This window comes from Gymnogyps californianus, chromosome 29 (genome assembly GCF_018139145.2).
Source record: "Gymnogyps californianus isolate 813 chromosome 29, ASM1813914v2, whole genome shotgun sequence".
NCBI lineage: Eukaryota > Metazoa > Chordata > Aves > Accipitriformes > Cathartidae > Gymnogyps > Gymnogyps californianus.
In genome coordinates, this window is record NC_059499.1 from 1,205,149 (window position 1) to 1,222,084 (window position 16,936).

The following is a 16,936-nucleotide window of genomic DNA, read 5'->3' on the forward strand; positions in this document are numbered from 1 at the left end:
TTTCTTTGGTCAAGCGTTGAGCAGGGGAGAGAGCTTGCAGAACCCCCATCCCACCAAACCAGCAGAATAACTGACCTGCTGAACTCAGTGCCTAAAAGATGCCAAAGATGCCAAGTGCTTGGACAGAACTCAAAGCTGTCCAGCATCTCTAAGTGTTAGGAAGAACTGGTTAGACCAGGAATGATGTAAAACAACCTCACAATGTAGTAGTTCTGGAAGAAATTCAAGCACTTATGCTTTGGAGCAACAAGCCAAAGTCTTAAAGAGTCAGAAGAGAGCATTTTCCCAGTACCTGAACTTGACTGCGATGCTGAACTGGAGTGAGCTTTTGTCTCCTCTGCTGACTGTGCTAGAGAGATGGTAACCTTTGTCAGCTAGGAGAGTATCTTAAATCACTGCAGCAAGGTCTGCCAGGAGAAATTTGTCGAAGCCAGAAAACAGCTAGGTATCTCTAGAGCATTCCTGTGAATTGTTTCCCAGCTGGACTACGTCCTCCTGGACCAGCTACGACAGATGCAAGCGGTGCTTGCTGCACCCCTTCCCTAGACCAAGAGGCAGCCAGGGGTACTCTGCTGTGAGCTGCTGCTTCAAAGACAACCAGACACAGAGCAGGAAAGTTGTTTGCTTTCCATATGTTTTGCATAATTTCCCATGCAAACTTTTCTAATTATGAAAGCAAATGGGCTTTGAACGGGGGAATTCTCATTCACGTCAGCCTACCTCAAAGAAGGCCATACCACCAGCTTTGCACTGTCACCCAGTGCAACTTAGAGTCTACCTTATTTAGCCAGCACACATCAAAATACATGCAGTTGCTCCTCAGAACTCAGTAATTTTGTTTCTATCGCAAAGATAAAAATAAATGTACATATATGCCAATACTCAAACTACTTTCCACGTTAATGTACTGAGAAGGCGCTTATTCCCCATTGCTTATTAGCATTAGGGATGCTCTAATTAATGCACATAATCTCAGGAGCGATGGAGAAAAGTGTATCAGGGGAGTTATCAACTTTAAGGTTTGCGCAGCTGAGGACAGCTGCTGTTACACCAGGATGGGGAGGAGGAACTAGAGGTACAACTCAGCCCCAAACCAAAGGCAGCTACTGTACATTACAAAGGCAGATACGCAAGGGGTCAAGGCTGTTTCATTTTTAAACTGGGGACACGTATCTACTGCAGATAACTGTACTCAGACTGAAGGCATGGAAAGGATGGCTTAAGAGTGAGCCTTTCCAGGGCTAAGACACTAACTCTGGGCTTAAAGCAGCAGACAGCAACTCCCTAAGGGGCAGCGATTTAGTAGTCGTACACAAAAGCAGCAAAGGCTTTCCTGGTCCCAGTGGAGGGGAATGAGCACTCCCAAATCCACTGTCAGCTCTTTGTTTGAAGATCAGGAGTGAGACTAAACGACTTGAATAGCTCACAGAGATCCCAGTTCCTCCCAACTTGCCCCATTTACGATCCGGAGAGGGATGCAGGTGACCTTTTCGCATGGTCTTGTTTCCGTATAAAATGGGATTATCATTCTCCACGACTCAAAAAGCAGCTCCTTTCACCAACAGTTAGCTTTACTTTAACAAAACACCTTTGTATTTCAAGTACTGTTCACCTCAAGGTCTCAAGAGCATCCCCTCAGCCCTGTGAAACAGGGCAGTAGCAGGGTACGCGTCACCGGTGAGATTCTCTCTCTGTGAGGGGAAGCGGCCGCAGCCAGTCTGGGGAAGGACAGGGAAGAGAAACCTAGGGACTAGGACTCTCTCTCATCGCTCATTTACTTCCCAGATGAATCCTGCAATCCTGACTATTTCTTCCCCACCCCCTTTCATCCAACACTCAGGCCCAATTCCCCAGAGGAGGGAAGGCTCAGATCTGCACGGCGCAAACCTCATCATCAAAAGCCAGCTGAGCAAAATGAATTTACTGACCATGGCAAAACACAATGAGGAGGGCTGGAAACACCGATGGCTACTGCCTTTCCTTTTACCCCTCTGTGCAGCGACACTGCTGGCACCAAGAGAGTTTGAGGGACATGCAAACCCCCAGCTCAGGGTACATTTTGGGCTGACAGTCAAGCGAAGACTTGCGGTGTTCTCCAGCGTTGGCAGCAGGAGGGAAAATGTGTCTCTGCTGCAGCGCCTGCCAGCCTAGCCCCCTTGCTTCTCCCCTCCTTTTGTCAGCCACTGATAGGAGGGTTGCTCATTGCACTGTCCACAGGGGAGACCTGTTGGCCATCCAAGGAGCGGCGTAGGCACAGACAACGGAGGCAGCTGTTTGTTCGCCTCGCCAGAGAGCAGCTCTGAACAAAAAGCTGGGAGTGGAAAATGGGGCCGGGAGCGGTAAAAGGGTTTATTCCTGTTCATACGGGGAAAACAAGGAGAGAAAAAAATTCCAACGAGAAGCCTTCAGGGGCGGAGGGGAAAAATAGGCCAAACCCAAGCACAGAATCTAGATTTGAAAGATGGGAGAGAGAGCAGTGTGGGAAGGACACATTTTTAATGTGAAAATTATCAAGAACCCTGTGTATATTGACCCAATTTGCCGGTTAGCCATCACCGATCCCAACATCTCTCCACACAGCACTGCTCCACCATGAATTAAGCATTTGCATTTTGATATGTAAAAAAATATAGTAAACTTACCTTAGGGAAGGAAAAACATATTCTACAAAACTCTGCCAGACCACATGCTGTCTTGAGGTCCTCAGTCTCACCTAAAATACTTTCATGCACAGAAATAGTCTACTTGGATAATTTTGGGGAACTGATTTTGTTCTGACAAAGTTGGAATGAGTCCAAAGATTAGGAGTTAGAGGCTATGAAAACCCTTATTGTAAAGACAAGATATCGCCATGTAAATTGAGATATGAGTTTCTTCAGCATTGCTAGGAGAAATGAAAAGAAATCAGGCACAGAAACATTCCACCAAGTATCAGGAGCAGTTTCCTGATAGCAGGATGCATTAGCAAGTGGAAAAAGTCTCCCTCAGGGTAGCACTGAAAGTACAAGGTCTGAATTACTTTAAAACTCCAGAGTGTATGCCTAGTTGAGAAAAGACTTAAACACAATAAGCCCTCGCTGTCCTCTAGGGAAGGGAAAGCAATGTCTGCTTTAGTGCTAGTCAGCTCTGATTTCTGGAATTAATCCCCTCTACCTATTTTTGAGCTCCTTGCTTTGGACAACAGCACTATCACACCTTTAAATCACGATCGCTGAAGAACAAGTGAATTTTCATACAAAAGAAACAACCAGGAATCTCCAAGTGCCTGGTCAGTCACAACCGCAGCCCTGAGAGCCCAGTCTTGCTGGGCACTAAGCAATAGCATCGAAGGAAACAAAGTGTGTGAGTATGCTCATTTGAAAACACGTTTATTATACCAGCGCCTAGGGATCGACCGAGATCAAGGTACCATCGTACAAAGTACTGTTTGGAGCGATCAGCCATCCCTGCCTTGGAGAGCTTACAGTCTAAACAACAGTGAGTTAATTCCCTGTCCTGTCTGAGGGCACAATGTCTTTCTTTTGTCCAGCTGTAGAAAGAATGAAAAGTTTCAATGCAAGTCAAAAAACAAATCAGACAAACTCTGTTTCTCCCGAGACCAAAACATATTGCAACACCCAGCGTTTTTGGTCCTTTTGGCAGCAACTAAGACAAAACAGGCAATGGGTTAATTTGTAAGTGGAGATTTTTTTAATTAAACGGAACTATTTATATATATACAAAACCCAGAAAATATTGCACCATTAAAAAAAGGACATTTTACATCTAATCATCTGTTAAACACACCTTGCCCTCCCTGTATCGTAGTATACACAGATTCACAGCAACTGTCGGACATTAACAGGCAACCTGTGCTGTCAGACACCATGGAAATCTGCTGGTCCACATACATCCCAGAGAAAATACCTTTACCCTTTCCACCCTTGCCTTTGTTTAGGGAACACATCCATCACATTGTCGTCTCAGTGGCATTCAGGACCAATCCTCTCAAGTTGCTCAGAAGTAAGGACAAATTAAAAAGAAAGGCTTTGGGAACTTCTCAGTCACAGTTTCTTTAGGGCTTGGTCTTTAGCGTTTTCTGGGAAAGTCTCTTACGTTTTAGGGCTCAGTTCCCAGATCCCAAGCAAGGAAGCTCTGGAGAGAACCATTTGCATCCCTATCCAGAGAGGGGGGCATTCCAGTGTAGTTTTATCTTTGACAATTGTAATCCAAGGGCTAAGACTTCTCAAGCCCCGAGAGCATCTTCAGTAAGCCACAGCCCCAGGGTCCCGCGGGATGCTAAAAAGTACATCCGCTTTGGCGTTGATAAAATACGTGGCGAGGAGAGAGAAGACCAGAATGGCAATGCCCACAACCAAAGTGATTATCTAGGAAGGGATGAGAAACACTTAGCATTGTTGTTACAAACACAGACCTGCAGCACCTCACAGAATTTGCATCGAATGGGGGTCTCTGTCAGAAAGCTACAGAGACCAGCTCGCTACCGAGGCACTATGTACATGGAAATAAAAAGATACTCTGAGGACCTTACAGCCTTAGACAAAAGCGACTGCCAGACAGGATCAGGTCAGCTTTCATTGTAGTTATCAACAGTGCACACAGACCGATGTTTAAGAGAAAAGGTAAGAAAGTTGTATCACGGATAAAGAACCGGTCGCATTTCAGAGTGGTTGATGCAGTTCGCAAAGATTTTTAGCAAGCATTTAATGTGACACTTTGGCTACTCCAGCATGAACTGTCATCTCCTCCAGCAAGGAACTGTAAATGCCTTCAACAAGCACAGTTGCTAGCAGAATCAACATCTGTCAATAGCCTTTGCAGAGCTGAGATTACCTCCTGCTCAGCACCTTTCCTGAAGCCTGAGTGCCAGACCAGTCTAGGGCCTTGTTAGATTCCTTCCTGTCAACCCTTCTCCTTGCATGGTAGGACTGTCGTTCCCAGGCTCCCCTGGATATCTCAGAACAGCTCCCATACAGCGGCCAGACACTCATGCGCCGCTACAACTCTCTCAGTACATTTTCTATCGGGTCAACACTTCGGGGAAGGCTGGGCTCAAACTGTGCGTCTCCAGGGCACCAGTATCTACTGGGCTGTAACAGGCCGAGAGACACAGGCAGGGCATTGTGCTTGCCTGACAGTGTTAAAAAGGCCCAGTGCCACAGAAATAAATTGCTCAGATTTCAAATAACTATCCGAGAGATGCAACAATTGCTTGGGCTTGCATGGCCTTTGGGTGGCTTCCTGCTAGCACATGACAACGACAGAGCTGTGCACTCCTGAGTCTGTCCTGACAGGGTATGACATCATTAACAGCCAACCAGAGGGCATCAAGGCAGGCACAGAGTCCCAAAGCGACTGTACGCTTAACTCTTATTCTGCTGACGCTTAAGCCACCTCACACCCAGCCAAAGGCTGCTTAGAATCTGAAACCAACAGCAGCTTTCGTTTGCGAAGGTTTGTGCAAAAGTTGTTTCTGTGCTGTTGAGAGGGGATTCGAACTGCAGGAAGGAAGATCTGGGTTGCACATCAGGTAAAAGCCCCTAACAGCCAGATTCACTGGCTTGGCTCCCTGTGCTTGGGGAAGGGGTTAAGACTCCTGTCACTTCTATCTTTTATTCACAGAGCTCAGCCTGCTCATGGGACTCTTGATTATTCTGCACTGTCTAAGCCCCAACAACTACGTTATTAACCCACAAATGGCTGGAGGTGGTAAGGTTATCACCAGTGATGCATTCTTGGTTACCTCATTTTCCAGGATCAAAGCCTGGCTCTTCTTAACTGGGGAGCTCACACAGAACAATGGCACAAGATCTTGTAACAAACTCTGAACTGTTTCTCCAGCTGTCAGGAGATGTTATTCAAAGCTAGCCACATTTTTTTCTCTACTTTCTTTTTCAGACGTGTACAAACTCACCTCTAGCTCCTTGCTGGCCACCAGAAATATTCGGGCACGGATCTCTTTCCACCGACTCTCTGTCCATGTGGAGTACTCTGTAGATCCCCATTGCCTCAGCTCAAAGGCAGGAGAGAGTGCTTTGCTTAGGTGAACAGTTGACCGAACACAGTAGGGGACTCGTGATGTTGAGTTAGGGTCCAGGGAACCCTGCACCCAGGCATATTCATACATCTGCAAAGAAAACAGGAGAGTAAGAGACAGCAAACAGCCACTAGCAAATAATCAGACTATCTCCTTGTTCTGGAACCTTACCTGTGTATCTGGGGAGAGAGAGAGGAGCTTTACTGACTGTTCTCACTGTAAGGGGACCCTTTTGCCCACTCCTCCCCTGCCCTTGGGCATTAAGATGCCTCCTTGGAGGAGTTTCCCAGTTCTCCCACGTGTTATGATGAGCAATGAAAGCACTCCTAACCAGCTTTCCTCAAAAGCGGAAACCAGCAAATTGGACAGCAGATCTGTCCTTACCTATCATCTCACTCCAACGGATACTTACTTCTTTCTCACTGCTGGGTGTTTTTTCAGGGTTCAGGCACTCTTCCTTGGTGAGGTTAACAACAGTGCCCGTGAGGTTGGCCAGGACATACTGCACAAGGTAGGTAGTGTTCACAGGGCTGGAAACGGCAACGTAATGTTGGGGAACATCACCTGGAACAGTCAGAGAAATGGGATTGGCGGGGAGACGGCCAGAAGCAGATAATGTCGCTATGGCTCTTTAGAAAGCTGCCAGGTAACATATGGGGTCAAACCCATCCCCTTCTTCTTCTCCCCTATGTTGCTCTTACCCAGAATTCCTTTTATGTCTGGTTTAATGATGGACTGAAACCAGGAATTGTTCATTTTAATCAGAAACCCATACAGCATTCGAGAGACCTGGAAAGAGACGGAAATTGGTTTATACAAAGAGGAGAGAAAATAGCATCTTAACAGCTATACCTCTCAAGATTATTCGGCTGACAGATGTTTCCCACTACAGGGGCCAAGAGCACAGCAAAGGAGAGACTATATGTCACAACTGCATACAATTCAGGACCGAGCTGTGAAAATTGGGTTTGATTCCAGCTCCGCTGACTCCTTAGCTGATCCCTGTGGCACACATTGCCATTTCACCTCAGCTTCCTCTTCTGCCTCGTGGAATGAGGATAAAGGAGCTCTGTTTTGTAGAGGGCTTGTAAAGCTTGATGTCTGCCCCAAGATCGAGAGGCAAGGAACTAGAGAAGGGTGAAAGGTTTTTCATTCAGCTGCGGTGGGGAAAGAGAGAAGGCGGGGAGGCAAAGCCCTCATGGAGGCAGACAGGACAGCATGCTGTGTAAACACATATAAACAGAGACAGAAGGGAAGTACATGAGGGCTCATCAGAGATGCCAGGGACTCAATTCCATCTGCTCGTACCGTTTTTGGATCTGCCTGAATAGCAGAGGTGTTGTTGGCTCCCCCCGCAAGCCGGTAGAGAGCACGGGCGACCACTGTGGCAACTTCTGCCAAGGACTGCAAAGGAAGAGTGCTCTGTGTTAATCAAGATAGGTAGATCCAGCAAAACACGCAAGGAGAGCAAGCCAGAATCTACACATCCATCAAAACACTTACATCGTGCTAGCATTTGAGTGCCTACTGCCTTTGTCACTGTACAAAGCACTTCCACCTTCTTTCTGCCCTTTTTGGAAACAGCTTTCCCCCTCTCCCCATGACCCTGCTTCTATCTGCCCCTACTCAAAGCCCCATCCACCCCAGATACAGCAGCTAAAGAAAATGCAAAGTAGGAACCTTGGCTGTGTCTGTGACATACTCCAAGGTCTCCTCAGGGCTAAGACCCTCAGGGTATTGCATCCGGATGTTCTCTGGAGTGTCGTACATGCTCTGGTAGTATCTGAAAAGAAGAAGGAAAACAGAGGTTGGGGAGGGGCAGAAAGAAACCACAGGGCATGGAATTCAATTCAGAGTGTGCCTAAAGCAAACAGTGGGAGCAGTCTCCTGGGAGCAGAGATACAGCCCTGCCAAAGCACTGCCCTGCCACACGCTCCTTAAACCATTTAATGAGGCTTTATAATTAACTTGGCCCTTCCACAGCTTCTCCCATCTGAGGATCTCCAAGCAATTTACAAGCTGTGATTAGCTTTCAGGTGGGCAACAGCCCAATCTATTAAATGGGTAGAGAAACTGAGGCAAGGACAACCCATGCAGAAGGCCTCCTGGGAAGAGGGCTTTTGATGCAAGTCGTGCCAGTGGATTTTATTAATGCCTTATCTTGAAGGCGGTGAGGAATTCCAAGTGAACTCTATGAGAGATCTACACCAAGGCATCTGCAGCTGAACTGGGAACTGGGCTGAAAGCCCACTGCATGGTCTATGCACCTGACATTCCCAGTCAACCCAGGACTGATCCCCCCCAGTCTAAAGAGGGGTCACACAGCAGTGAGTTGCACTTTCCTCCACCTCAGCTCTTCTTGCCCCTTTAGAGCAGTGCAGATTTAGAGGTGAAAGGGAAGTTACTTCCCCTTGAGTGCTACAGAGATTCTCAGAAACAGCAGAGAAGAACAGAAGATGAAGGGAAAGAGACAATTGGAAGAGTTTAGCAAAAAGGGGAGAGGCATACGTCTGTCCTCTACCCCACATTTCCACTTCCAAAGTTGAAGAGGAGCAGGGGATCCCCAAGGAACACGTTGTAGTAGGGTCATGTGGGGTGAATGAAAGTGCCCTTTCCAATGCCTGGGGCTTTCTGCCATCACAAATAGAAAGCTATATTAAAAAAAAAAAAAAAAGAAAAAAAGAAGGGAAAAAAAAAAAGGCAGCTAGCTTCTGGAAGAACAGATGAGGCTTAGGCACGCTCAGTTGCCATTTGCTCACCTCTGGCTTCCAGCCAGCTGTGGGGAACATTTTCTGTACAAAACTGGATTTCTTTCGGTTGTCAGAATAATTATGTTGCGCTTGTTCAATTCCATGGCACATGTTTGCTCCTCCGCTCCCCCCGGACTGCCGCTCTACATGTATGTTAGGCAGCACACCCCTGGCAGAGGCGTTGCAGGAGCTCAGATGCCCTCTGCCGGCTCCGCTGCCTTCGGCCGTGGGCCAGCCTGTGCCCATCGACCCTGGAGAAGTACCTGTTCTGGAAGGCAGTCTTGTGGTCAGTTAGGACCACTCCGGGGATGTGCCGGGCCCGAAGGAAGCGCTGGAAGGAAGATGGGGGAAGAGGCTGCGAATATCCAGCTTCCTGCAAAGTCACGCTTGCTCCCACGCTGCTATTAATCAGAATATCTAGCAAGTTTCTAACCTGAAAGAAGAGAAAATGGCACTGTTCCGCTGTTCTTTTGGATGTGTAATTTCTCTGGAAAGGTTAACATCCTGATCTTCCGCAGTGTGCTAAAGATCCCGCAGCCTTTTGGTCAGATGAATGACTACAGATAGCTTTCTATTACCTGCACTTCAACAGATTTATTCATCCGAGAGACAGGGTCTGTATGCATCCATAGAACTGAGTCATTCCTTAGAGCCACCTTCAAGAAAAAAAAAACAACCCACCATAAGTACATGATCGGATGTCATCGAGTCTTGCAGAGCAGGGAACATTGTGTTAGGTCCCCTAATTCATCCCACACCTGATTCAACTCCACAAATGAATGAATGTTGTCCAAGCGGAGAGGAAACTTGTCTTTTTCCATATCATACACCATTCGTGAGCTGCCAATGTAATCAAAGGTCTCCTGCAACAGAAAAAAAAAAAATCATACATAAATCACATATGGATAGCTGCCTGGCACAACCAACAGCAATATTTGAGAGGCTGAGGTGGACCAAAACCAAGACTTCGAAGGCCAACTACTGCACCAAGTATTTCTGAAGGTTCGCATAGTCTGGCACACACCAAAAGACCAAAGTAAATATTACATTGTGCCTGGCTCCAAAGACAAAAGTATCGTAGGAAGGGATGGAGCAAAGGACAAAAAGGAAGGCAAAGAGCAAAAAACCAGGGCACAGCTATTGAATTTCACAAGCAAGAAAGGCACAGAGGCAAAGTCAGACTTAAGTGAGCACCGATATGCAGCAAGATACTGTTAATGTGAGTAACAGAAGAGAGGCATTAATATAGCCTTTACTCTGGCATAAGTCATCCTCTTTGTGCTTTGGTAAGGAGGACAGCAAGTCAGGGAAAAGGGCAATTCTCCTTTCCAGGAATTAAACGTATGAAGCTTTCCTGAAAGGAGAGGTGTCTGTTTCCCTGGAAAAAAGGTAGGGAAGGCTAGATGACAGAAATGAGTTTGTCAAGGGAGCTGCAAGAAGCTGAGCATTGCCTGGGGAAGAATAGGTGCCCCTAAGAAGAGACTCCCCGCGACAAAGAAGGGCAACGAAGTCAGCCAGCCACCAGACTTCCCCCTTGACTAATTTACAGCCAAGTCTTATCATTCCTCCTACATCCTGGGAGCACGACAGAGAATGTCCGCTCTGTAGTGCTGTATGCCTGTCTCCCCCAGGGAACTCCTGACTAGGGATATATGTGCTGAGGAGGGTGAATGAAGGGAATCACATGGCCACAGCATGGGGCTGTGGGAGCCAGTTTTACAAAGCTGCACAAAAGAAGCCATCAATGTAGATGCCTTGAGGGGAACATCAGCTGTCGGCCATCAGTCCCTCCTCTACACGCTTGTTCTGCTTCTCCACAGCTGCCAACTCCAGCGCTGGGCTCTCAGAAATGAGCTGCATTTCACTGCTGTCAACACATATATTTTTAATCTAGCCTTTTCTGGGCTTCATTTCAGAATTTAAAGCCTGGCCATTGCCGTTCATCCTGAAGGGGGGCGAGGCAGAGAACAGACATGCAGACAGGCACACTGGGAGGAAACAGGAAGGAAAGCAAAGTTTGAGTCATTCATGCAGAATGAACTGTGGGGCAGAATATGGGTTGCCCCAGTGGAAGCTCCATCTGCTGTTGTTATCCCAGTGCAATTAAGATCCTGTTCGCACTGGGAGAGCAGAGAGAACCACAGTGTGGGGACGCAGACAAATGACTCCACGCAAGGAGTACGGAAAAAGTTCATTTGCAGGGAGCCAAGGGCTGATTTGCTATCTTAGAACAAGCCAAATGGTGGAACGATGCCGCTGCTCTTACCCCTTGGAAGAAGGTGAACATGATATTCCTTTGCAGCATATGAACATCTGACATTTTATGAAGGGCTTCAGCAGCAGCCAAGTGGGTTACAAAAGAAGAGACAGCACTCTCTGCCCCAGGTGCAATGTTCCAGAAGAAGGAATGGCTGTCAATCTGTAAGCAGGAACAGGAGGTGTAAGAAATGTGCACGTAGACAGAGGAATACTGTATTGGGAAAACAAATCTATCACCTCTCTCCTATCCCACTCATCCTACTGATAAGGGAAGGACCAAAGCACTCTGCCTAATGAAGCTTAAAATACCAATTGCATTGCTGTGGCAGTCCTGAGGCCTCAGAGCCCTGCCACCGCCACCACCCCGCAGCCCTGACCTGAAAACTGAAATTATCAAGTGTGCCATAATTTTAATGCTAGCGTCACTGTTCAGCGTGAGGCTCTGAGGTGGTGACAAAATGGAGTTTTGAACTTGCATCTCTGGAGGGTGTACAGTGACTGTAAAACAGACTGCTAGATGGGGAAGTGAACTTCTTTCTCAGCTCCGACACTGACTAACTGCTTGACGCACAACAAAATCTCCATGTGATTCAGCCTCTCCCCCCCAAAAAAATACAGATGAGCCAACCATGCCGTCTCCCTCTCCACAACACGTTTTAAGGATGTGAAATATCTTAGGAAAGCATAACAGACACGCTAATTATTTCTGCTTGTCTGGTTCCCTCAGTGAAGAAAATGCTGAAAAAATTCTCAGATAACGAGACAGAAGGAAACAAAATGCAGATGTCCTTATATTGAAACAATAGGTAAACCCACCAACTAAAAGGCTCATACTTGCAGAAACACAATAGCCAGTCAGATCTAAAAGGTTTGGAACACGGGAAGAAATGAAAATATATGAGAGAACTATATTCCCATGAGACTCCAAGCCCACATCTTCCCAGAATCCTTCCAGTTCACGCTCTACAAAGCAAGATTAAGAGGTACCTACTCGCGTAGCGACAATAATAACTTCCTTCTCAGGATCGACCTTTCCAGAGGAATTGATAGGTTGCAAGGTGCTCCACACGTTGTAATCAAGAAGAGGATCACATACAACCTCTAGGAAGCAGAAACGACATCGCTTGAGTTGAGACTACAGCAGTGACAAGTGAGAAATGAGCTTTCTGGTCAGCAGTAGCTCATCAGTGGTTCTATCAGAGGAGCAAACTTCTGCTCAGCAGGGGTGAAGTCCTGGCCCCAGGAAAGTCACTGGCAAAACATTCACCAGGATCAGGATTTCAATTCACGTACACACAGTCTAACGGAGCAGTAATCTCAGAGCCAGTCTTGATGATCTGTGTAGCAGGTATTAGGTACCTTTCTCAGCCAGCATCTCTTCTACGTATTATTTTCTAAACCGATGACAAACATAGCCCAAAATTCCTTACCACTTGAATAGTTTATTTTGAAAAGGCTCAGTTGGCAAGCAAGCCTTTAGGGAAACTCTAAAATTTTCTTTCTTTTGTACAACTGTATTCAACTGGGATTTTTACCACCAGCCTTATCCCACATCATGACAAGGAAAGAGGAATCTGCTCACCTGGATTAATGCTGAAGGTGCTTTGGAGGGAGCTGCGTCTCATGCAGGTAACTGTGCTGGTGACAGCATGCATGTGGGAAAAAAGCTGCATGGCACAGAGAGGGTACTCGGGGCCAGACCCATCACGAGGGACATTATGGTCTTGATAACACTGGATGGAAACAAAAATCATTACAAAACTTAGCCTGTCTGTAATAGCATTATGTACTGCATATAAAATTGGACCATACATTTTTACTGTCGATTTCAACATCTAAGCTGAGAGAAAACAAAACTTCTGCCCCCTTTCCTGAACTGTGCAGCAGTTCCCCTCTCCTACTCGTTGAGGAAGTGCAGTACCTGCTTAATAACTTGCGTCTCGTTGGCATCCTCAAGGAGAAAAATAGGGAAGTCGAAATCCTCATACGAAAGCCCACTCCCCACAGGATTCCACACGGTCTTATTGCAGTGTGCAAACTGAGGGCCATAATCTTTGGAATAGACACCTGGAAACAGAAAGAAATGGGCAAATCTGAGCCTGCAAGAGAATAACAGACTGCAGGAGAGGCAGGGCCCGCTGAGAAAATAGCAGCAAATACAGAATGAGCACCATTATGGGCTGAGGAACCAGCTGACAGAAGCTTGGAGAGATGGAGTTGGTCACTGCATGCGGCAGAGTGGCAGAGACAGAGCGCTGTGCCACGCAGCGAGAATGAGAAACATGCATGCTCAGAGCCATCACATGCCAGGAGGCTGGCATGAGCACTCAGTGAGCATTTATCACATGCTGAGAGAGCGGAGGAGGCACACAGAGAAACATTATACTTCAAAAGGAGGAACATACAAACCCGCATTTTCTGAGCTCATCATGTGCTGGAAGTACCCCTAAGGCATCCATAACGTGCCAATCATTTTAACACCTAGATACTGTGCAAACAGCACGAAGGCAGAGACACGACAAATGCCAGCACACCAAACTCATCTCAGGAGCGTACATGGCACCCTTCACAGCAGAAAGCTTTGTGCAAACTACAGAAGGTGTAGCAATTTCTCCCCTCAAAGTGCAATACAGTAAATTTGCTGCATGAAAAAACAGTGAAATGAAAACCCAAGTGAAACCACAGGGGGAATTCAGGGAGGCAGAATGTCATTTTAAAAAGTAGCGACTGGCTCAGACAGAGGGGTTAACACGCACTCCACTCAATCTATGCAAACACAAGACGCTTTAATGATCATGTGTGGACAAAGTACAAGTTTCACATGTTAAAGAAAAAGAAGTTACAACAACCCTTGGTCAGGTTTAACACTTTAGTAACTTAATGCTGTTGTAGCCAGCTTATCTAACAGTCTTCCCCTAAAGGCCTGTCCCAGCCCTCATTGAGAAACGATGAGACTCCAGCTCAGACCAACTACTTTGAAAGAACATATTGAGCCTGTTACCTTAAACACCATTTTGACATTAAAGCGTAGCTGCAATTTCAGCTGGCCTTTGCACTTCTTTCTTTGACCGTATAACGTAAAGGCACCATTTCTCTTCCTCCCAAGAAGGACAAAGACTTAACATCTCCTTACCAAAGCCATCATTGGGGCACTTCAAACCAGGAGAGAATCCCTGGGGAGGACTAGGTTTGGCAATGGCCACAGCAAGGCCTGACACTCGTGCGGTTCCCTTCAGCTGCAGCATTACCCTCCTGGAAGAGAGAAAATACGACTGAAATTATGAACTCATTAACGAAGAGTTACAATCCAAGACATCCTAATGCTGACATATTACAGTCGAGCATGTGATGATGCTTTTGATCAAAATAACCAACAAGTCCCTTTTTCTTTATCTTCTCAGAACTGCATAAGATTATGCATACAGCAACAAGCAGAAAACTTCAGCCGCTTCTTTCCTGCTCTGCCCAGGAAGAGATGTGACCAATCTTAATCACGTTGTTTAATGAACTTTAGTAACTGCTACAGTGATGAATGTGGCATGAGAATTTACACAGAGCAGAGCTCTTCTAACCGCAAAGCAGCCCATTTAAGAAGAAATAAATTCAGACACTAAGCCACAGTAAAACCACAAATGGTTCAACCTCACTATACTTCAGTGCAGTCAGGGTGATTCTGCTATCTGTCACTTGAAAAATGACATTTTCATCACTAGATTAGGGACCAATATCAGTCTTCTGGGCTCCAGTCACCCTGGGAAGATAAAAACTGATGATGACTGACCTGTTGAAGAGGTTCCCATCTAGCAATATCATGTAGGGTGGGTGTGGGCCATCAGCAAGCACCCAGTTCAGGTCCTCCTCCTTCTCAACCACATGGATCACCCCCGTGTCTCCGCTGATGGAGGCTGTGGAAAGAGAGTGTGCCCTTCATGTTGCACAGTGAACTACTTCCTTCACACCCCCAAACCACCCCTGAATAGCAGGGCAGTGTGTTACTAAGGGCTTTAGGGAAGAACAGCTCCTGGGATTAGAGAGCTGGAGGAAGCAATTCAGTGAAGTGGCATCATTTAGCTGGAGCAGGACAGAAAAAGGAACAGTGGCTTTTAGAACACTTTTAGAACACTGAACAGCATAGATTAAGAAATAAGCACTCACGCTTTGAAAGCATCTTTTGTTTAAGCACATCAAAGCACTTAAGGACCTTCAGCTAACTAAGCGCTGTGAGTCTCCTGTGACTGAAGAGAATAAGGAAGGATAGCAGGAAACTGAGGCCCTGAGACAGAAAGGCACTCGGAGGAGACAGGACCTGCCTCAAGGACCACAGTCACAGAAGCGGTTTAGTCCTCAGCAAAGAGTAAAGATTACAAATTCAGAAACTGAGAGCTCAAAGACAGCTCACCATGAGGCCCGGAGGAGCACAGGGGGCAAAAGATTTTGACAGCAAAGGGGACTAGCAACAAAGCAGGCCCACTGCTTGTCATTTCGCCCTGTCCCAAAGGAAACGGACAATGGACAAAGCACTTTCTTAAGAAGCTACTGATAAAAACAAGCGCTTTGTCAACCCCCACAGATAGTAACTGCTGTCATTGTTGGAAACTGCCTGTGACCGGGAAGGCAGGACTGCATACGGCTGTCTGCCTGAACACTAGGCTCACACAGAGGCTGGAAGGGGAGTCAGAGAACCTCGTACCCTCGGATGTCTGACAGACCAAGTGCGGCTGTGCTGCCCTGTAGTGGCAGCTGACAAGCTCCGCTGCAGGGAGTGGCCCACTGTGGAAGCAAAACTGAATTGGAAATGAGCAAAACACTGACTCACGCTAACTTCAGCCAGGAATATTGCTTGAATAGGATTCCCTTATCTATCTTTTAATTTTAACAGTCATGCAGTCCTGCCTTCCCCATTTCAATATGACCAAAAAACCTTACAAAGTTAACAAGCACTGTACAAGCAGCTCAGCCAAATCCTCCACTCCCTTTAGATGTCACCTCACTTCTTCACTCTCTGCTCCCTTTCTCTCCTACCTTGTTAACCCCAATGCATTCTGCAGTGCCCACAGCTTTGCCTCATACCCCTACAAGCTGTGGCTTGGTTTTGTCCTGTGCATGCACCGGACTGTGCAAGCTCAAAATGCTGGTCTCTGCCTTAGCAGATTTTTGAGGTCTGTCGGAACACAGTCTCTCTAACGTCTCCACCCCTCAATTTAGCAGAAACAGGTCAGCGTATTCAGCATTACTACAGCAGAATTGGAAAAGAGGGCAAACAGCGCTGAGAACAAAGGCAATACTGATCTAGGCAAGTCCAACAGGAGCCCTACATTACACTCCATCACCCACGGCATGACCACCCCAAGGAGCAGCTCTGGGGCCCCGCAGCTGTACTCACACTGGCAACCGATCTGGTGGGTGGCATTCAGGAGGCGAACGCACGGTGCCGTTTTGTTCAGGGGAATGTAGATCTTCCTCTCAACAGAGTTCCCCTGGCAGGAGCCTGCGGAGAAGACACAGCGCCACCTCAGAGGAGGACAAACCAGGGGCTCCCCGCATCTCAAAAGGCTCTCCCCAACTCGGGAGTGGGGGGAAAGAGGAGCCCCTCCCCAACTCGGAGGGGGACAGGTGAGGGCTCCCAGTACCGCCATCTCAAAGGGGGCCAGGCGAGGCCCTCCCTACCTCCGCCTCAGTCGCGGAGCGGCCCCAAACCGGGGGAGGCCAGGCCTGCTCTGTCCCGCCCCTCTCCCAGCCAGCCTCACCCGCTGCCAGCACGGCGAGAAGCAGCCCCCACCAGGCCGGGAGCGGAGCCCGGCAACTCCCCGCAGCGGCCTCAATCCCCCGGCTGCCCCAGGCTCTCCTCGCCGCCGCCGCCGCCATCCTCCCAGCCCTTCCGCTTCCTCCG

General features: G+C 47.4%; 1 protein-coding gene across 1 annotated transcript; it reads right to left on the reverse strand.

Moving 5' to 3' along the window:
• Positions 1-3,355: 3,355 nt before the first annotated feature.
• On the reverse strand, positions 3,356-16,911 carry NCSTN (nicastrin). The gene is made up of 17 exons (XM_050912198.1): positions 16,794-16,911; positions 16,430-16,534; positions 14,828-14,951; positions 14,180-14,298; positions 12,968-13,113; positions 12,629-12,779; positions 12,038-12,147; positions 11,054-11,206; positions 9,546-9,650; positions 9,366-9,443; positions 9,051-9,220; positions 7,718-7,820; positions 7,346-7,441; positions 6,739-6,826; positions 6,450-6,601; positions 5,915-6,127; positions 3,356-4,367 (listed from the first exon to the last, which is right to left on the reverse strand). The coding sequence occupies exons 1-17, from the start codon at positions 16,909-16,911 to the stop codon at positions 4,245-4,247; spliced, it is 2,154 nt and encodes a 717-aa protein (XP_050768155.1). The 3' UTR covers positions 3,356-4,244.
• Between the last annotated feature and the right edge of the window lie 25 nt (positions 16,912-16,936).

What these genes read in the sequence shown, in the direction of transcription:
- NCSTN (XM_050912198.1), bottom strand. Translation starts at nt 16,911, where the DNA reads ATGGCGGCGGCGGCGGCGAGGAGAGCCTGGGGCAGCCGGGGGATTGAG. An exon ending in AGACATAAAAGGAATTCTGG is followed by an intron (nt 6,602 to 6,738) that starts GTAAGAGCAACA and finishes TGACTGTTCCAG; the next exon opens with GTGATGTTCCCCAACATTAC. An exon ending in CACCCAGCAGTGAGAAAGAA is followed by an intron (nt 6,128 to 6,449) that starts GTAAGTATCCGT and finishes TTTTCTTTGCAG; the next exon opens with ATGTATGAATATGCCTGGGT.